At 44.2% G+C, this 21,289-nt stretch overlaps 1 protein-coding gene across 1 annotated transcript in view; it reads left to right on the plus strand.

The window, feature by feature from the left end:
• The window catches only part of NT5DC3 (5'-nucleotidase domain containing 3), a 61,142-nt gene extending 40,991 nt beyond the window's left edge, over positions 1-20,151 (plus strand). Inside the window, exons 7-14 of the mRNA XM_012772692.2 lie at positions 1,635-1,695; positions 2,470-2,572; positions 2,717-2,818; positions 5,727-5,808; positions 6,805-6,891; positions 9,176-9,316; positions 13,533-13,597; positions 15,504-20,151. Coding sequence (XP_012628146.1) covers positions 1,635-1,695; positions 2,470-2,572; positions 2,717-2,818; positions 5,727-5,808; positions 6,805-6,891; positions 9,176-9,316; positions 13,533-13,597; positions 15,504-15,756 — 894 coding nt within the window. The 3' untranslated portion in view covers positions 15,757-20,151. The remainder of the gene's footprint in view (positions 1-1,634; positions 1,696-2,469; positions 2,573-2,716; positions 2,819-5,726; positions 5,809-6,804; positions 6,892-9,175; positions 9,317-13,532; positions 13,598-15,503) is intronic.
• The last annotated feature ends 1,138 nt before the right edge of the window (positions 20,152-21,289 follow it).

Genomic DNA, 21,289 nt, shown 5'->3' on the forward strand with positions numbered 1-21,289 from the left:
TATGACGTGGATGAGGGGAAGAAAATTGGTTTTGTTATATGTCATTTCACTTAAAGTTGCAGCTTCTAAAAACCTATCAAAAACATTAAGGACTTTACACATTATTTGTATTTATATATTTAAATTTATATTTATTTGACATGTGTTTATATACATTCTTTGTATGAACTATTCAATACTAAAAGTTATCTTTATGTTATTTATTTATATATATTTATAATAACATAAATATATACTTATATATAATATACATTTAAAATATTTATATTTTAGAAAGATATGTTTATACACCAAAATATATTTATTATATGCTTATTGACTAATTTTAAATTTTGACTGCCCCAGATCCTGGGTTTTAGGAAGATAAAGGATGAATTATAGTTTCTCAACATCAGTCTGGTATTATTTGAACTAAATGTAAATATTTGGCTTCTGTTCTTTTTGTTACACAGATACTTCCTCTTTAAAAATCTTTTAAGAATCACTTGTAGCAACACTTTTTGCATTCATGAAGCAAGATGTTTATTTGAAAGTTCAGTTTTTACTACAAGTATTACTACCACTAATAGCAACAGTTATATAGAGTTTATTAGGTCCCAGGCACTGTTCCCGCATGGTAACTCACTAAATAGTCACAATAATGCCTTGAGGTAGTACTATTATTATCATCCCATTTTATAGAGAAAGAAACTGAGGCATAGAGAGGTTAAGTAACTTGCCTGGGGTCACACAGCTAGTAAGTAGCAGAATCTTGATTTTAAGCCAGTCAGTCCGGCTTGCATTTAACCACTGCCTTCTGCTGCTGGTGAGAAATTGAAACAGGCCTGTGCTGAAAGGTAATTGGGGTTGAGATTACAATATAGAAGTACCCACTCTTGACAGAAATCTTCCACCAACAGTCTAAGGCCTAGGCACAGTTTTGCTTGCAGCCCAGTCTCTTGCTACTGGCTCTAGACAGTTTCCGTATGCCTCTCCTCCCAGGACAGACCCTGTGCCCTGCCACCTGCAAGTGGTACTCTGCTCGATACCCACCAAGCATCAAGCTGCCACACCTCTGAGCCTACAAAGGGTTAATCACCTCCTTCTCCTCCTCCTCCTCCCCTCCCCATTCCTGGGCCTGCCAGTTGGACCACATCTCTGTCTGAGCTACAGTCTGATTGACAGTTCCTTGCCTATTGGTGATACCAAAGAGAGAAGGAGGAACCTGTTATCTGTTTGTCTCTGCCTCTCTTCCAGGTTACAGAACCTACTCTTGGGGTCTAGGGAGGGAAATGGGGGCAAAGATGAGAAGAGCAATCACTCCCTCTGTCCAGATGACCTGGCATCATTTGTTCACAATACTGCATATAAATTACTGTTTATCCTTAGGGACTCTACTCAGAATTGTTCACACAAGTTACTTCTTCCAAGTGACCCTTTTGAAAAGTGCATTGGAAACTGCCACCATCACCGTGGAAACTTACACTTTGCCCGAGGGGCCGCCTATAATAACTAGACCAGAATTTAGATTTCGTTGAGTGCCTAGATCGTCAGATTTCTAAAGACAGAAGTTGTCACGACTGCCATTTCACTTGTACTGTTACTCGGGCTATCTCAGTTACACTTTTACTGATGCAAAATGTATCTTTTAACAGGATTCAATTCGAGACGTCCACATCAAAGGAATTATGTACAGAGCAATCGAGGCAGATATTGGTATGTGCTCGAGAGTGTCATGAAGATTGTGCAGATTTGTCAGGAAGATTTGTGCAGCCACGCAGGCATTTTGCTTTGCATTCCAGGTGCTGTAGAGGCTGCGTGCCTCTTTTCTGAGTGCCGTGTAGGGTCCTTCAGTCCTGGCACCTCAGATGTTGTCTCTTTGTTCCCGAACTTGACATAGTTCTGACTCAAAAGTGGAGGAGCTGGCAGTGGCAGCCCACTTAGTTCTTTCTTTCTTTTTGAGACAGAGTCTTGCTTTGTTGCCCAGGCTAGAGTGAGTGCCGTGGCGTCAGCCTAGCTCACAGCAACCTCCAACTCCTGGGCTCAAGCAATCTTTCTGCCTCAGCCTTCCTAGTAGCTGGGACTACAGGCATGCGCCACCATGCCCGGCTAATTTTTTCTATATATTTTAGTTGGCCAATTAATTCCTTTCTATTTATAGTAGAGACGGGGTCTCGCTCTTACTCAGGCTGGTTTCGAACTCCTGACCTCGAGCAATCCGCCCGCCTCGGCCTCCTAGAGTGCTAGGGTTACAGGCGTGAGCCACCGCGCCCGGCCTCACTTAGTTATTTCTAGGTAGACCGAGGAGGCAGGGTCTTTGTTACTAATGGACTGGGTACCCTTGTACTGCCCTGAACCCAGCTCCCTTATGACTTATATTCTCCCACTGTGCCTAGGACAGCGCTGGGCCCATAGGCCCCATTTAGTACGTGCTTGCAGATTGACTGATGTCATGCTGAATCTGTGTGTGAATTTTTCTCTTGCTCTTAGAAAAGTACATCTGCTACGCTGAGCAGACCCGTGCAGTGTTGGCCAAACTGGCCGATCATGGCAAGAAGATGTTTCTCATCACCAACAGCCCCAGTAGCTTTGTGTAAGTTGTTTTGTGTTTCATTGCTAGCTTTGGGCTCCTTTCTTGTATTCCATTTATTTTAGCAGTTGGAAATTGGAAAGAAAACGATGCAAAAATAGTTAATCCCTTTAATGTTAGACTGACCTGGCTGACTTCTTGTCCTAGGGACAAGGGGATGAGTTATATCGTTGGGAAAGACTGGAGGGACCTGTTTGATGTGGTCATCGTTCAGGCCGAGAAGCCAAACTTCTTTAATGATAAGCGGAGGTGAGTGACTGTCTTTCCAGGAGACTAGATTTTATTCCTTTGCTGCTGTGAATGCATATGTAGTGTGTCTTCGCAAAATTCAGTTGTAAAATCATAAGCATCTGAGATTATAGCTTTAGATTTTTAACCCTTCTAGCAAGTATTACAAGGAGGGTGAGATGAGTACATAGCAGACAGCTTGTACACATTGAAGTGGTTCTCAATTCAAGTTGGGCTGCTTCAGACCTATGAGTCAGGCTTTAAGAAAATGATTGACAGCGACGCAAACTTAATATCCTATAGTAAATTAGGTCTTTAGATGCAGATGCATTGTGAAGCATAAGAAAACAACAGCAACAACAAACTGTCTGGTGGGCATCTCTTTAAATAGAGCTCTAATTGGTGCATTTAAAATTGCAATTAGATTTTGCAAAACTTCTCTGCAACATAGTTTTTGCATCAGGTAGAGAAAATCTCTGTCAGGTCTTACATAATATCTTTCTGCAACAGTAGCCTTGGGAAATGGGGAATTGGAGAAGTTTTGGGTTGTAACAGGGACTGGGGTTGCTGTTAGTATTTAGAGAGTGGGAGCAGGGATGCTGAAATATATTTTAATGTGTGGGACAGACCTGTTCCCCAAGAATTATTCCCCCCAAAATGTCCATAGTGCTGAAAATTAGTGCATGAGGCTTCTAAAAATAACTCATATAATAATGGCCTATTTTTGAAATACTGTCACCCACATTTATCTATTCTGTAGTGGATAACCAGGCAGCCTTTTCCTCTCTGTTAGGCGATTTAAGGCACCAGAGTGTGGTGCCCTGCAGTTAGTGTTGAATGCATTAAATTCCGTTTATGATGCTAAGTTCCAGTTTTCCACATGTCTCAGTGACTCCTGGAAGAAGAGGCAAACTATGCGCAGGGAATGAAAAATACTTGGGGGAATTCAAGAGCATGAAGGAAAAGCTAGAGTGTGATCAAAAACAGCTATAAGTACTGGCATGCTGCTTTGTCACTGTTTCATCCAGATGTAGCTGTGGCTGGAGTCACCCCAAAAGCAGTGGCTGGCAAGTTCCCACAAGGGAGTTCCCCATACTGTCCCAAGATGGGGTCCGTTGGGATTCCAAAGAAAGAAGCGCTGGGGTGATCGAACTCCAGGGTGATCGGCCCAACTCATTTATGAGAGGAACAAACTTACAAGGGGACTGCAGCGTATCTTGGGCAGACAACAAGACAAAGGGATGTTCTTCCTAGGTGTGAAGGGGCCAGGGTGTAGGGTTTATATGAGGGTTTAAGGCAGGGGTCCTCAAACTTTTTAAACAGGGGGCCAGTTCACTGCCCCTCAGACCACTGGAGAGTGCGCACTGTGGGCCCGGGACGAGTCGGCTGCTAAGCAGGACAGGCAGCAGCGGCAAAAACACCTGACGGGCCGGATAAATGTCCTAGGCGGGCGGCATGTGGCCCGTGGGCCGTAGTTTGAGGACGCCTGGTTTAAGGAATTTGGCTCAGGGTTGGGGCTAGTTTTTTTTTTTGGTGTTCAGGGCCACATTCTAAACACCCTCATCAGTGCCTGGGAGTGTTTAGGGCCCCAGCGTGGCTCCAAGCCTGCAGGGAAAACATGCAGCTGGTAGGGTGGCAGAGCAGTCAAGCACTGCCCATCAGGACAGAGAAAGAAGACGCAGGGCACTGGGGCTCCCTGCCGTCCTTGGCAAAATGCTCTCAAGCGTTTTCTTAGTAGATTCCAGGGCGTGGTAGGAGAAGGGCCCCTTTCTCTTCTCCTCTGTCAGGTGTGTACACAGTGGAGGGGAAGTGTCTCGGACTCTTCTTGTGGCAGGGGGTGGTCACACATCTACTTTTGCCTTTGTTCTGGAAGCCTAAAATAATAGCTGAATAATCCTCCATCTGTGTTTATCCTTGTGTTATTCATAATGATGAGAGGCCAGAAACACCCTAAAGGCCTGGCTGTAGCAGATGACTAGTTGAATTCAGAGCATCCATATGAGGGGTATTATGCTGCCATGAAAAATGATGTTTTTGGAAAAAAAGCAGTGAGCATGTTTTAGTGCTATGAAAGACATATTTAAGAATATGTAATCGCTTGGGACATTGCACACAGTATTAGAGAAAAAGGATATAAATCTCTATATACAAAGTGATCCTCATTTTATGTTCATAAAAAAGAAAGATAACAGATAACATTTTATATAAAGATTAAAAGGCAAGTAATGTTAAGTATTTATGCCTGGGTACTGGAATTACGGGTCACTTTCTTTCCTTCCTTGTAATTTTTCTTCATTTTCCAGATTTTCTATAGTGAGGTTATATAGTTTTCTAATCAGAAAAACAATCAGGTAAAAAAATTACCTTCTTTTAAAGGTGACACTTATTGTTACCTGGTGGCAAACCCAAGACCCTCCAGGTGAGGAATGAGGCCTTATCTCTGCTTCCCCTTTCACACCATAACATAGTGCTCCTGGCCCTCTGATTTGTTTTTTATCTGATGTGGGTGAATTTCAGGTATAAAGCTGGATAAATGCACTGAGGTTGTATTTCTGAAAGCTTTTCTTGGAGGTCTTCTGCACAGTCAAACAAGTTTGAGAAATCTGGGTGAAAGAAGGTTTCTTTATAGTGGGCTGTAAAGGGCTGTTCAGAGCCCCATGTAACTTAGAAATAGGGGCATGCGTACTGCATAGTGGTTTTTCAAATTTATCTAACTCCGGAATTCTTTTTTTCAGGAGGCACCTTTGGATACTGGGGTGTATTATACTAGGCCAGGGAAGGGGGTGGTGGAGTTTTGGTTTCAGTGGTTTTTGAGGTTTGTGGAGGGGCTATTTCTTGTCGTCAGTGGGTAACTGTGTAGTATTTCATGGAGCAGACGGCCAGTACTAACTACTCCATATGTCGTGATGTTTCCCATTTCTGTTGTTAGACCTTTCCGAAAGATGAACGAGAAAGGTGTCTTACTCTGGGATAAGATCCACAAGTTGCAGAAAGGCCAGATTTACAAGCAGGTATCTCATGACCGGTTTATCCTTTTTATTGCTTTGCTTTGTAACCAGTTATGATGCTAATAGCTGCCATTCATTGAGGCTGACTCTGTGCCTGCCACGGTTCTGAGTACTTCCCGGGAATTGACTGTTTCTAACTTGATGGTAAACTTAGGCTGAAGTCAATGTATTTTCAATATGCTAATATCTAAACTAACTCCAAATTGAACAGTTTTTAAAAACAAAATTTGAAGCATTACTTTCATAGTATATAAAATTTAAGATGACGGTAACAAACCTTAGATATTTCTCTTTAAAGAGCATTTAGTCATGGCATGTTATTCTCCCCAGTTAGTAATTATTTCCTGACTATATGTGTTTTATGCATAGTTTTAATGTATTTTGGTATTATATAAGGATCTCAGATATTTGAATGAATGATTGAATTGCTGACCATTATTATGTTACTGAAGTTAGTTTTTTTTAATTCATACTGATCCATTCTTGGTGAATTTGGCAATAAGTATATTTTCTAGGCCTTGAAACATTAGCTTTGTTACAGCCATTCCACTTTTAGCAAGTTAGCTTAAGAAAGTTAAGATGTAGCCAATAAAACTTTGCTACAAAAATGTTTATCACGAAGTTACTTACAAAATAGATAACGTGAATGTCCAACACCAGGGAGTGGTAAAATGGATCATAGTACTTCTTAGCTACTGTAGTTACCTGGCAGATTAAGACCAACATGGAAAGACAGTCACGGCATGGTTGATAGTATAAAAAGGTAGTTACCAAGAGATGTATATATTATGAATACTTCCTGAAAAGTACATTTGATGTAGAAGAAAGGCCTGGAAGATTTCCCACGAAGATACTTTTATCTTTATATTTTGACATTTAAAATAAGTTATAAACCGAAACAATTTTTTAAAGTTTTAAAAAAAATAGGTGTTTTGGACTGTGGGTTACATGGGCCTCTGTCATATGATACAATATCTCTATATTTTTCTCTTATTACAGGGTAATTTATATGAGTTTTTGAAGCTTACTGGTTGGAGAGGATCCAAAGTGTTATATTTTGGTGACCATATATACAGTGACCTGGCGGTGAGGAGCCTTTTTTTCTCTTTCTTTGCTGCGGGACGGACATGTTAGTCTCACTTATGAAGGGATTTCTCTTTTGTTTAAGGTCATTCTTATGCTTTCATAAAAACTAGGAATAAGCCACATTTTTTTATGTATTACTTTTTACAGGAAAGGATGGATAAGAGTCATGAGAAAGATCAATTTTTTTTTTCTTTTGAGACAGAGTCTCACTTTGTTGCCCAGGCTAGAGTGAGTACCGTGGCATCAGCCTAGCTCACAGCAACCTCAAACTCCTGGGCTCAAGCTATCCTGCTGCCTCAGCCTCCCGAGTAGCTGGGACTACAGGCATGCGCCACCATGCCTGGCTAATTTTCTCTCACTATATTAGTTGGCCAATTAATTTCTTTCTATTTATAGTAGAGACGGGGTCTCCCTCTTGCTCAGGCTGGTTTTGAACTCCTGACCTCGAGCAATTCGCCCGCCTCGGCCTTCCCACAGCACTAGGATTACAGGCGTGAGCCACCGTGCCCGGCCGAGAAAGATCAATTTTTGAGAAATCATAGAAATTAGTAATCTACTCAGAGTTCATCAGAACAATCTTGCCATTTAAATAATAAGAGATAAACACTATATTCTTTCCCTTTCCTTTTATCAATGCATAAAAAACATAAAATTTACTTGAAAGTTTGCCACCTTTGGGAATATTTAAGAGAATGTGCTGTAGCTTTTCATGCGTTATCAGAGAAAGAGAAATATTGAAAGGCTTAAAGAAACTGAACCAGTGAAGAAAGTAGACATCCTTACCTAGGGCTTAGGATTCTAGCTTTAGGTGAATAGGCCGATTGAATCTTTAAAACTGTAAACCAGCTGCTACTTCTTTCCTTAAAACTCTAAAGCCTGGCCGGGCGCGGTGGCTCACGCCTGTAATCCTGGCGCTCTGGGAGGCTGAGGCGGGTGGATTGCTCGAGGTCAGGAGTTCAGAACCAGCCTGAGCAAGAGTGAGACCCTGTCTCTACTATAAATAGAAAGAAATTAATTGGCCAACTAATATATATAGAAAAAATTAACGGGGCATGGTGGCACATGCCTGTAGTTCCAGCTACTTGGGAGGCTGAGGCAGAAGGATTGTTTGAGCCCAGGAGTTTGAGGTTGCTGTGAGCTAGGCTGACGCCATGGCACTCACTCTAGCCTGGGCAAAAAAGTGAGACTGTCTCAAAAAAAATAAACAACCTCTAAAGCCTTCCTTTCTCCCTCAGAGTGAAAGTCTGAGTTCCTATAAGTTTCCTGCTTGGTTTCCCCTTCCCAGCCCGCCTCTCTGAAGGGATCTCCTGCCTCTGCCCCTCTACTGCACTGCTCAGGGTTCAGACTTGTCCCTGCCTCCCAGCATATTCCTGCCCCAGGGCCTTTGCACTTGCTATTCTTTTAGTCAGAATCCTTCTGCTCCCACATATTTACATGCTTTCACCCTCCTTCCCTTCAGATCTCTGCTCACATGCCCCTGTCTTTGCCTGGTCTTCCTAAACACCCCAGATAAAATGGTAACTTCCCTGACCCCGTTCCTTCCCTTTTACTCTGCTTGATTTTTGTCCATTGTATTTCTCAGTCCCTACATTTACTTGCTTATTTGTTGTCTGTATTTTCCATCCGGGCAGAGTTTTCTCAGTGTTTGTCCATTACTTTATTCTCAGTATGTAGAACAGGGCCTGGAAATAGTAGTCCTTGATAAATAGTTGTCAAATGAGAAAATGAATGACCATCTAGTGTCATGACCATTTATCTCAGATTTTCCAGGATAGAACGGATACTAGATATTCTGGTCTGTTGTCACATCATGGGGTTACAATATTTGGAATGGAAAATGTGATCATGCATGCTTATGTCGTGTGGTCATTCCAAGTCTGAGATTCCATGGTCCACTATAACCCAGAGCGCCTGGCACCGAAGTCTGTGGGTGAATTGAATGAATGAAGGCCTTGGCTAGTGTTTAGGCTGAGCCTCTTTCTGCCCCTGACCTCATTGATTTTGCAGAGACCATGGTTAATGATTCCAGACCCTGTGTTTCTGCAGGGGTTTGTGAGTCACAGCAGTTATTTCCAGAACAGAAACTTTCTTGGGATAAAATGACCAAAGCCTGGGGCCAGACTGGTTTTAATTAAATATAATTCACTGAATTCAGCTTGGTTAATAACTAACCATTACAATCTAAAAAGTCATTAAATGAACGCTGCTTGTGTCTGGGAAAAGCAATGAGCCGGTGTAGATTCTGTTGAGACTAATGGTGACTTTCTGTGATCTCTGCAATCAGGATTTGACCCTAAAGCACGGCTGGAGGACTGGCGCAATTATCCCGGAGTTGAGATCTGAGCTCAAAATCATGAACACGGAGCAGTACATTCAAACCATGACCTGGCTGCAGACCTTGACCGGGTTACTGGAGCAGATGCAGGTGTGGGATGTTTTTTTGTCTCTCATTTTTTCTTTAAGCCTGAAGTTAGTCTGCTGGTCAACATTACTTCAAGTATTTCCTGTTTAATTGTTATAAAGTATGTGGTTTAAGTTGTCCTCAGTAGACTGTAGAATTGACTGCTAGGGTTATTTTGCCTTGAAGATAGTTTTGCCATTTTCTCTGAAGGCATCTTTAAAAATGCCCACCAGAGGCACTGCAAACTAGTGCAACCTCTGTGGAAAGCAATATGGGGATACCTTAAAGCGATACAAGTGGATCTACCATTTGATCCAGCAATCCCATTACTGGCCATCTACCCAAAAGAACAAAAGACATTCTGTAAAAAAAGACAACTGCACTTGAATGTTTATAGGAGCACAATTCAGAATTGCAAAGATGTGTAAACAACCCAAGTGCCCATCAGTACATGAGTAGATTAATAAAATGTGGTATATGTATACCATGGAGTACTACTCAGCTATAGGAAACAATGGTGATATGGCACCTCTTGTATTTTACTGGATAGAATTGGAACCCATTCTACTAAGTGAAGTATCCCAAGCATGGAAAAATAAGCACCACATGTACTCACCAGCAAATTGGTATTAACTGATCAACACCTAAGTGGACATATAGGAGTAACATTTATCGGGTGTCGGGCAGATGGAGGGGGGAGGAGGGGACGGGTATACACATACATAATGAGTGCGATGCGCACCATCTAGGGAATGGACATGCTTGAAGCTCTGACTCGGGAAGGAGGGCAAGGCAATATACGTAATCTAAACATTTGTACCGCCATAATATGCTGAAATAAAAAAAATGCCCCCCAGAGCGATTCAGAGAGTCTCTGTGGGGTCTGTGTAAATGCAGGTGTCGGCTGTGAGAACCCCGTGTCCTCACTCCACACTGAAGCCCTGTTAGGAGCTCTCCTGTGGGGGCGGCATTTGGGAAGCTCTGCCAGGGTTTGGGTCTAGTCCTCGTTCTGCCTGTAATCTGCTGTGGGACTTCTCTATTTCTGGGCCTCAGTTTCCCCATCTGTGAAAGGAAGGGCCCGGTGGAATGAATACCTCATTCCAGGCACCACGGCTTGCTGGGAAGAGTCTCAAAGCAAGAGTCAAGAGCCCTGGGTCCAGCCTCGATTTGATTTGGAGTTAATACCTACAGCTTGCCAGCTAACGGCAGTTCTGGGACAGTTACTTTTTTCTGTAAGTTAGGCAGCAAGTTCTGGACAGTTGGTGAGGAGTGTCGTTTTTATCGGTCATTTCCTGGCCTGTGGAAGCTGCCCTCTGTTGCAGCCATGACCCCCTTACTCCCCCAGCCCCCATTCCTTCGCAGTCTCACGTGGTACCCTGCTTTCTCGCTGCTCTAGTTTGCCCGGGCTGAGGCCATCGCCGCATGAGTGTGACTGTTAGGGTCAGGGCTTGGGACGCCCGCTCTCTTGGCTCGCACCCCTGCAGCGTGTGTCCTGGCCTGTTGTCCACGCCTGCCCGCTGGCTTTGGAAATGGGCAGGGCCCTGCCTTGCCCGCCCCAGCTGGCAGCCCCGCAGGAGTGGCTGGGCAATGAGCTCAGGCAGGGCTACAAGTGGCAGGCCACCGGGCACACGATCCAGCGCGTGGGGCCCCGCACGTCTCCCGGGCCAGTGTGTGTTGGCTACGTTGGTTCTTGGCACTTATCTGATGAGGACTTGCGGTTTCCCTTACTGTGCGTGCCTGTGAGATGACTTTCTAAAAATATAAGGCGTCAGTTCTGGATTAACGAAGCTTAGAGTCTGTGCGCATGTCATACAATACTAATAGGTACTACTGTTGTGCCAGACATGTGCTGAGTGCTTGCTGTATACACATTTAATAGTCACAGCTGTCCAGTCGGGTAGGGATATAGTTTTTCTTTTTAGAATAAGGAAACTGGGCTTTCGAGTGGTGCAGTCCCATATCTGAGGCCATAGAGTGAAAGAGCAAGACTTGAACCCAGGCTGTGCTTTTGAGCACTTCCCTGAAGTGCTGGTTCAGAGGTCTCGGGTGTAGCCAAAGACTTTACTTGTTGCTCTGTGACCCCAGCAGTGGTCATATGTACTAACACAACTGCATTGTAGATAGTGCCACTAAATATCTTAGCTTTGGGAACAGTTTTTTGTTTTCTTTCGTTTTCTCTGACCTGTATAAAAAGTTGGCAGTTAAGCAGTGTGTGTTTTAGAGAATGGAAGCGCTGAAAATATATCTGTTGACTTATAGAACTATATAAGGTATACAGTGAGGGAAGGAAGAAAAGGGAATTAACAATTTACCATGCCATTTTATAGGAGATAAAACTGAAAAGTGAGTTTTCCAGAATCACAAAGTTAGTGATTAGCGGAATCAAGCTGTTTGGAAGTGAAATGAGAACTTCCCGTGTTCTGGGCACCAAAGCCTTTACAATTCATTTCATTCTCACAGCAGCTCATTAGAGCAGGTACTAACGCATCACCCCTGTTTCACAGAGGAATAGCTTGAGGCCTAGAGGAGAAAATGACTCGCTCAAGAATGCCTTTCACAGCGTCCTGTCGGGTTCACTCGGCACAGAGGACTGTGGCTGATAATTTAAAAAAACATCCAAATGAATGTCACCCCTTTCTGTACTCTCTGTTTCCCTTCCCTGTGCCCTTTTCCTTAGTGTCCACCTGGAAAAGTCAGAGTTATTCCTTTGAGCCTGTGTCAGATGTTTCTAGAACTCCCCCTTGGGGATTATTTTCAGAGCATGTACCACATTACTTGGACTATTTTCTGAGGAGAAAAATTGGTCCTTTGAGATGGGGTTTGATTTTTTTGGAGCCAGAGTATCGTTTGGAATCAAGTCTAATGAATTAACTAGAAGTGTGTAATTTTTGGTTTTAAAGAAGTGACTGTAACAAAGGAAAGTAATTTTTGTTAGCTAGCCTTGATGTGCATTCCAGAATTTGGTTGCGGTTCACAGTGGTGGCTGATATTGGTAGCCTCTTCCCAGGTGGCCAGTCCCATGTGGAATTTTCTGATCTAGTTATATTATTTTGTAGAGCCTAAATTCTGTAGTGAATAATTTGTTGATTTGAAATGTGAAAATAAATTAAAAATAAGCTCATAGAACCTACATCAAAAGCTCCCAGCAGGGCTAGAGCGGTAGATTGGTACATAGCCAGTGGTTATTCAATGGTAGCTGTTTCCTGGTGGTGTAGCCAGTGGTATTAGGCCATAGATCCAAACTGCAGGCTCAGTTGAGACAGGGTTTTTCTCTGAGTGGCAGAGACCCTTAGTAGATGACCATTAGTAGTGTGCCGAGCAGATGTAATAAACAGAAGGGCCTTGGCTCGCATGTCAAAAGCAGATGGTTTGCTTGTTTGGTATTTTCCTCTGGGTTCTAAGGTTACCCCTGTGGTCATGAATTGCAGGGAGCCCCACCTGTCCTCTGCCATCATGTGCAACTCTAATTCTGGCTTTAGTGTTTCTCATTAGCCACAAGAACCTTGGAAAGAGACTTGTGAGATTCCATGTGTTAGGTTGTGGGGAATTGTCATTTTCTTTTTGTCTTTTGTTCACATTTTGGCCCACCAGAAGATTCTCTGCTTTTCTTTTTCATTGAGGTGTACTACCTTCATGCGTTTTACAAAAAAATCATTATTCTTTTCTCTTAAGCACTTAAAAAGGTAAAATATTGAAGAAAAAATTAAAACCATTTATAATTCTATCCTTGCACAAATTAAGAATTTTTAACATTAATTTCCAAATATATGCACTTATTTTTACATGCTTGCAGTTATACATGCTATTTCCACTTAATGTCATTGTGTTTATACACATATGTAGAATATGTATAATAGTCAGTATGTAATATGTATATATTTATATATGTAATACATACGTATCACATATATTACACACAAGTATTATACACATGTTTTGTGTGGATACATATGCATTATGTTTACATATAGTCTTCACTGATAGTTTAATAGATTCATAATATTCCATCTTCACTTGTTAAAGCACATATCCAATGCTGGACATTTAAAACTGTTTTTTTTTTAAGTGAAGAAGGCAGGATTTAAATTGGGAAGTCTGAAAGTGTATTATTTCATGCAATACTTCTGAGACTTAAAGGAATAAAGTTTCTCCGAGAAAAGCTGCCCATTAAAAAACTCTCATCACCTAAGGAGTTCATTTGGAAGTGAATCAGTTGCAGTAATTGGCTTGTGTCCTGCAGGTGCACAGGGACGCTGACTCGCAGCTGGTCTTGCAGGAGTGGAAAAAGGAGAGAAAGGAGATGAGGTAAGAGCGGCTTATTCTGAACGTGGTGGACCCCCCACCCTGTCCTGGGTGTGCTCAGCCCTCTCGCGTTCCCCAGGGCCAGCCTGAGGCATGCTCTCAAAACATCCTATTTTGGCTGCCAGGTGTGAATGTGCCTCCCTCAGTATCCAGAATCAGATACCTGCCATTAGTGACAGGTGACATTTCCTTGAGACCAGTTGTCACCTCTGTCCTTCCTCTGGCCTTGCCAGAAGGCCATGGGAGAGGGAGCCCTCCTCCTCATTGCTCCTCCCTACCTGTGTGACCCTCCCATTTGGGAGCTGGTGGCCCAGTTGCTGGTGATGCTGGCAGCGCAGTGTGGCTGTCGGGACGGTGTGGGAGGTGGGCTCTGAACCCACAGTGAATTCTTAGGGCTCCCACAAGAAGCCTGGTGCTTATTTGTAACCCTGGCTATTTCAAGAATGTGCACATAGTCGGGAAGCAGAGTGCTTTTTGGTAAAGAAAGCCTGCCTACTGTTAGAGACGTTTGGCAGAGACGTGTCTTAAGTGAGCCATTGCTCCAGAGGGGCTTTGTTGACAATCATGCTTCTCTAAGAAGGACGCTGTGCCTGTGGACACTGTGGCATAGGCATTTCTACCTACTCTGGGGTGCAGCCATCCTGAGGTGTGGAAATAGTGGTTGCTGGGTTCTGGCCGCTTTAAGCAGGGCACCTGACTCAAGCGTGTGTGTGTGTGTGTGTGTGTATGTGTGTGTGTGTGTGTGTTGGGAGGGGACAATGAGCCCATTCCTCAGGTTCTGCAGAAGCCAGGGCTGCACTGCGTTCAGTCCTTCCTCCTCTCTCTCACGGTGTTGGCACTCTAAGTCTTACTCTACCTACTACCAGCTAGTGGCTTTCATCACACAGCTTTATCACACAGAGTAAATGATTATATTTTTGCTTCTTTTGTAACTGTTTTATCAACAGTCAAATGGTGTCTTTCAGTTTTTTGGGTTTTTTTTTTGAGACAGAGTCTTGCTTTGTTGTCCAGGCTAGAGTGAGTGCTGTGGCATTAGCCTAGCTCACAGCAACCTCAAACTCCTGGGCTCAAGCGATCCTCCTGCCTCAGCCTCCTGAGTAGCTGGGACTACAGGCATGTGCCACCATGCCTGGCCAATTTTTTCTATATATATTAGTTGTCCAATTAATTTCTTTCTATTTATAGTAGAGATGGGGGTCTCGCTCTTGCTCAGGCTGGTTTCAAACTCCTGAGCAGTCCGCCCACCTCGGCCTCCCAGAGTGCTAGGATTACAGGAGCCACTGCGCCCAGCCAGTGTCTGTCAGTTTTGCTAGCACATTCTGTGTGTAGGGGTCCCAGCCATCAGAGGGTGTGCACATGCTGCGTGTGTGTGGTAGGGATGGTGACTTAGACGCGTAAACATGGGCTTCATCCTGGGGTGGGCGACAGCCTTGGCTGCCAGGAGCCGGGAGGTGTTGCAAACTGTGATGGATGAGGGAGATTAACAGCCCTTTAATAAAACAATCCTCTTACCTTACTCAAGTCTCACAGTAATCTTGTAATAAAAGGGAGGGCCTTGATCCCATTCTGAGAACATTTACATCTCTCTGCACTGTCAGAAGCAGCTCCCACACTGCGGGCTTTGGTTTGGGAAAGGGGGGTGTGCGTATTTGGAGGGGCGTGCAATTGAAAGTAGAGCCTGAGACGCTATTCTCTCTGCTGACATGAATGAGCAATGTGATCAGAGTCCTTTGATAGATGGATGGACAGACTTTTCTTGATTAGAAGTCGGGGCTGCTCTAGGCTAATGTTTTTCTCACATGAATATCCTGTTTTTAAAATAAAAGTGTTTTGATTGAAGTGGTTTTACAGCCTTTTTGAATCATTCTCTGTTGCTTTATTATTATTATTATTATTATTGCTTCTTCAGAGAGATGACCAAAAACTTCTTCAACGCCCAGTTTGGAAGCTTGTTCCGCACAGACCAGAACCCGACCTACTTCCTGAGGCGCCTGTCGCGCTTCGCCGACATCTACATGGCGTCTCTGAGCTGCCTCTTGAACTACGACGTCAGCCACACTTTCTACCCCCGGAGGACTCCCCTGCAGCACGAGCTGCCCGCGTGGTCCGACATGCCCTCCACCTTCGGAGCCCCCCGCCTGCAGGAGGCCCAGGCCGAGTAGCTGAGGCCCCTCCAGGAAAAAGCCAGAAACAGCGACGCCCCAGGTTGGGTGGGCATGGCGGCCTTGACTTTGTGTGGGTCTGAGTGTCGCTTTCAGAAAAGATCCCTTAGGGACAGTACTGCTCCCAGGTTGCTAAGACAAGCGCTGGCAGCCCGCCTGTCCTCGCCCTGTCCACGCAGGGCTGAGGGGCAAGCTTCCTACCGAACCTCTGATTCCGCCTGTTTTGTTTACCAAGGTCCTGGAACTGACGTCGGTTTTTCCGGGATAGGAGAGAACTCTCACACCGTCTCTATTCCAGCGGGTCAAGTTTTGAAACGATGCTTGACTCCTCCGTGGAACATGTCCTGAGCGTGCACGGGCAGTGCAGAGGGAGCTGCTCAGTGACGTGCACGGAGAAACTGCTCGCATCATTGGGTACTAAGGCTCTGGCTCCTTCCAGGGAGGCTGAGCTGTCTTTGGTGCAGCCCAGCCTCCCTGGAAGGACTTACATGAGAGAACAAGAGAAGTTGCAACCCTCGGCCGTTTCATCTCCAGTGTGTGCTTCCTGCGTCCTGCCTACGCTGGGGAAGGACACAGGTGCAAAAAATGATGGGCGGGTTCATGCTTTTCCCCAGAGAAGGAGGGGGAGGAGATACCAGCTCTGGTTAAAAATGCTTTCCTCCAGCCGAACAGTCTTCGGTAGGATAAGGGTGCAAGAAACCAGTGGGTTCGAAGAAGCAGAGCATCTGCGCTGGGTCTCCAGGGAGCATATTAAACCCCGAAACGCCGCCAGAGTGTCGGTTTAATGTGCTCATTGGAGGAAAGAAAATGAAACAGGAGAAAGTGTCCTTGTGATGAAAAGCCCACCGTGTCATCCACTGGGTTGAGTTGGAGTCTTGTTAAAACATGTGCATTATCAGAACCGGTCCTTGGCTGGAGAGACACAAACAAGGTGCTGGCTTCTCACTGATGGATTACCAACTGCGGTGATCATCTCTGGGTATGGGAGGAGGGAGGTGGCCTTTGCAGCTCAGCTATAGCTCCAACTCTCTGCTCCCCGCTAGATTTCTTTCCTGCCGTGTTTTTTGTGGCTATTTGGGAGCTTGGGTGGTTTTCTTTAGGTGTCTAAGGTGGTAGAGGATGAAGGACATTGAAGCAAGCTAAGAAAGAGGTAGAAATAATCTAGTTAACTGAGCTTTTCTTATTTCTTTCTAAGGGCAGGGCAAATGGCATATATATAGTTTTTTTTTTTTTGGTGGGGGAGGGAAGAATCCTTTATTATGTCTGCATTTACAATATCTTTCAATATAAAGTGCATATTTACTGCACTGTCTGAGTGCTATGGGAATGTCTGCTGTTGTTATGGTGCTGCTAATAATATTTTAAGTTGCATATGCTGCATAGATACTTCTGTTCAGATTAGCCTAATCTAGTACTGCTAAGACTCATTTTAAGCTTTAGTGGTAATGTGGCATATATTCTTGAATCTAAAGAAGGGCAGGAACATGAAGGGGCTTGGGGAGAGTGCTTGCTCGCTCTGCATTTTTATTGTAGTGAACGTATCATGACCAGCGATTGATGAAATGCTGGCCTGGCATTTCATAGGCTATTTCTGCCACATTGCAGAAATTAAGTGAGTTATATAGCATCCTTTGTAATGATGCTTATTATAATGGGATTTTACCTATGATGTTTTGCTATGTTTAACTGTAATGGTGAAGGTGACCCTTTAGACCTAATTAGGCTCCTTTTTTTCTTTCTTCTGCATTTTATTATAAGCACAGTAAGGCACAGTAGTCTGTTCCTTTTCGGAATGCGGTAGGCATTCTCTTATTGTTTGCTTGCTTCTAGGCATTGTCACCATCAGAGTGACCAGAGGCTGGCATTCAATGGGTACAGGTGATACCTAGTTTCAGGTCCTAAAAGGATGCACTGGTGCTCTTGGCTTAGAGTGTCTGCTTTGGAGAAGCGAGTGAGGAAGCAGGTATTGTTTAAAAAAATGTCTTTTTTTTTTTTTTTTTTTTTTTTTTATCTAATCAGATACTGGCTGTTTACTAGAGCCTAGTAACAGGGTGTTTACTCCAGAATGAAGTAGAACTACTTTTAAAGCCTGCTTTCATGAATGTTTTAGGTGACCCAAGCCTTGGAGGAGAAATACCTTTTCTGGGAATGAATGATAAATTTTACAATTATTCCCACTGATGAGGGTTTTGGTCTCTGGGATGTTGAGCCGGGCAGTTTTGAGATCTGCCGTGTGGCAGCAGCCTGGTACCTGTCACTCCAGAGCCCACCGACCGTGTGCCTGGAGGGCTGCAAACCCAGGTCCTGGGGGTGACATAGCACAGCCATCTCCACGGGAAGGACAGAGGCATTTCCCTACTTCTTCGTTATTCATACTTGTCCCCACTCAGTTGAGGTAGATTTTTAACTTGTCACTGTCAGGGCTCTCAGCTGGGACTTGGCACACAGCACTGGGCATTTCATTCTTTCCAGTTTGTTCTCTTGTGTGCATGTTGATGAAAGCATATTGGTACTAGGGAAGTGAATCTGTTTTCTATCATTAAAAAAAAAACAATTTGTAAAGCAGTCAGAATAACTTTCATTTGAACATTTAAAACATTGCTATTTTTTTTGTTTTTGTTTTTTAATATTGCTTAGACTTATTTTCTAAGAATTACGTGAACACAAAATCACAGTTTGGGGCAGTCCATGCCAGCTATGCTAGTCCAGTGGGACTCAGTACCCGTAGCAGGTCCCATTGGAAGGGACTTGCACAAGTGATTTTATGTGGTTTTTAAAATATTTTAGGTGTTTGACTTAGAGCTCACACTTTCCTCCTAACATATCCCCTCTCTTTTTAATTTTTAAAAACTTTTCATCTTTAGCTCTATTTTCTGCTGTCACCATTGATATCATGTAACATAAACTGCCTGCAACTGACTTGGGCATATCTCAGACAAAATCACTAGTTGCTTTGAATGCTTTGGGCCTCTTAATTATTGCAAAGGAGAAATGAAAAGTAATCTTGCCTCCTAGCTAATTTAGCCTCGGGTGATTGAAATGGCTTTTCCTCCCTCTTCCTCTCAAAAGGCCTTTAATGCAGAAGTGGATGTGCTCAGTATTGGAATTCCATTTTTCCAAATGCTCATTTTCTGCCAAACACCCACTTGAGGCCCTTGTCTAGAATGCTCTGGGGCTAAATTTGGCCAGAGGTGGGATTCCTTGATTACTCTGTTCCAACTAATAGAGAGCCTGTTTTACCCTCTTAATATTGATTTCCTTTTATACCAGTTTATTTATTTTTTGCCTTAGCATTTTGGAGCTTCGCTCAAAGTTCAGCTCACCTTGACACTACCAGTGAGTGGGTGCAGGGAAGGGAAGGGAGTGAATTTCCTCTAATACAGGGTCAGTAAACTTTTCCTGTAAAGGGCCAGATAAGAAATGTGTTTGGCTTTGCAGGCCGTTGGCTGTTGCTTCTACGCTAGGAATGGGCATGGCTGTGTCCCATTATGACCCGATTTACCAAAATAGTCCTTGGGCTAGAGTTGGCCCTCAGGCTGTGGCTTGCTGGCCTCTGTTCTAAATGGATGGTGTTGGTGGCAGTGGCAAGATTCCCTTGCAGAGAGCATGCTGGTGACTGACCTCGTAGGTGGGTTGCAGATAGGAGAAAGAAGCTCTGGATAAGTGTGCCACGTTCCTTCCGGCTGCTTTCTGGGCACATTTACGTGTATGGCCAGTGTGGGTACTTGAGCTGCAGGCTTGAGTATTAATTGAATATACCTCTCGTTGCACTGCATTTTTTTTTTTGTAAGTGTGCTAGTATCGGGTGCTGGGCTCAGCTGCCCGGCTGACCCTTGGGACTGAAGGACTTATTCCCCCACTGCTGGGGGTGCTGCCGGCTGGCCTTTCACTGCTGTTACCCTCTTTGGGAGTTTCTCCTGCTGAAGACCCCTGCCTGCCCGGGTCCCACCCCACCTTCCTGCTGGTAACCCTTGACTGCTTCGTGGAGAGGTACAAAGGCGTGGCCTCCCCACCCGAACTCTGGCGAACCCTGTGGGGCCATCCCAGCTCCAGAGCTCCCGAGGCGCCTCTCCCACTGGTCTGGCCTGGCCCACAGCACTCCCTGGTAAGCTTACCTGCATGCCAGTCTCTGTCTCGGCGTCTGCTTTCGGGGAACCGACCTGTGACAGTGCTTCTGTACTTTTCTAGTCCTGCAGGCTTGAACCCTGACTTAGAAGACTGTTTTCTAATTGTTTAATGGAATGACAAATTACGCCTGTATGATATCAGGCATAATACATGCAAATTAGGTAGACTTAAGTATTTATTCTAATGTGAATTTGCTATTTATTCTAAATGTTGATTTTACGTGTTCTGTGCTGTTGAACTTATTGCCAAATAAAAATTTGAATTGTATCATCTGGGTTATTGTCTGTCATCTGTCTTGAGTGCTTCAAGTCAGTGGCAAAACCATGTTAAATTCTAATGAACCCACAGTGTTGTTTTCTAAACGTGCCTTTTTTCTGGGACTTGAGGTTATTTCTACTAAAAGAAATGAATGGAGTCTTGGATTAAAAAATTTCTAATGGCCCCCAAGAAGGATATTCCTGAGAGAAGAGGTCAAAGGTTACAGATTCTCAGCACACCACCCTCAGCAAGCACCCCTCTCCCCTTGCTTCTAGAGCCTGAAGCCTGTGTAGATAAGCCCAGATCAAAGGTCGGGTGAGCACAGCCCCAGGTGGGCAGCGGGTGGCCCATAATGCGCCACCACCTGCACTCCCTCCTCAAGAACAAGGAGAAGCTGGTGGTTCACATGTTTGTTTGTCATCAAATTATTGGGAAAGCTGGAAATGTTTTAAGGAAAGGAAATATGGAATTAGGAGTGTTATGAAGTCAATTCAGTACTGGGTTTTGGATAAACTTACAAATAGTTTGAAGACCTTATTTTTTTTTTAACTTTTTAAGTGTGTGTGTTTAATATGTTTAAATCCTTGACATCTCATTTTGCTGATACCTTTATCTCATTCACTCCTCCTGTGGATATTTTGGTTTTTTTCTCCTTTTAATCACTTGCCTTTTTGTGCCTGTAATGGTGGGTGTTGGTGGACTCACTATCAGATCTGCCCCACATTCTTTTTGGGGCAGTTTCCTGGAAACTTGGCACTGTTCCCATCACAGTGTGTCACCCAAGAGGAAGTGACAAGCTGCTCCTCTGACAGAAACGGGGCCTGCTTCTCTTTCTCGGAGTGGTGAACGAGCTTACGAGACACTCTGGGGCTTCCAGAACTTTGGACTTGGCTCAGCAGAAATCCTGATGATGTGGAATGAAGTTATTTGGGCTGTGAGGGCAACTGAGAGGGGCGTCTGAGATCCTCCCAACCCAGTTTTTCCCTCCGTCCCCAGCCCCGGCCAGTACTGACCCCGAGGGACAACTTGGAACATGTGGATGGGTGGGTGGGAGGTTGATTGGTGTCGCAGGGACAGGAAGGCACTTCGGACATTTTGAAGGCAAGGACCAGGCATGTCAGACTTCCTGCGCTATGTGGGTGTGACA

The sequence above is a fragment of the Microcebus murinus genome, chromosome 10, assembly GCF_040939455.1.
Source record: "Microcebus murinus isolate Inina chromosome 10, M.murinus_Inina_mat1.0, whole genome shotgun sequence".
Taxonomy (NCBI): domain Eukaryota; kingdom Metazoa; phylum Chordata; class Mammalia; order Primates; family Cheirogaleidae; genus Microcebus; species Microcebus murinus.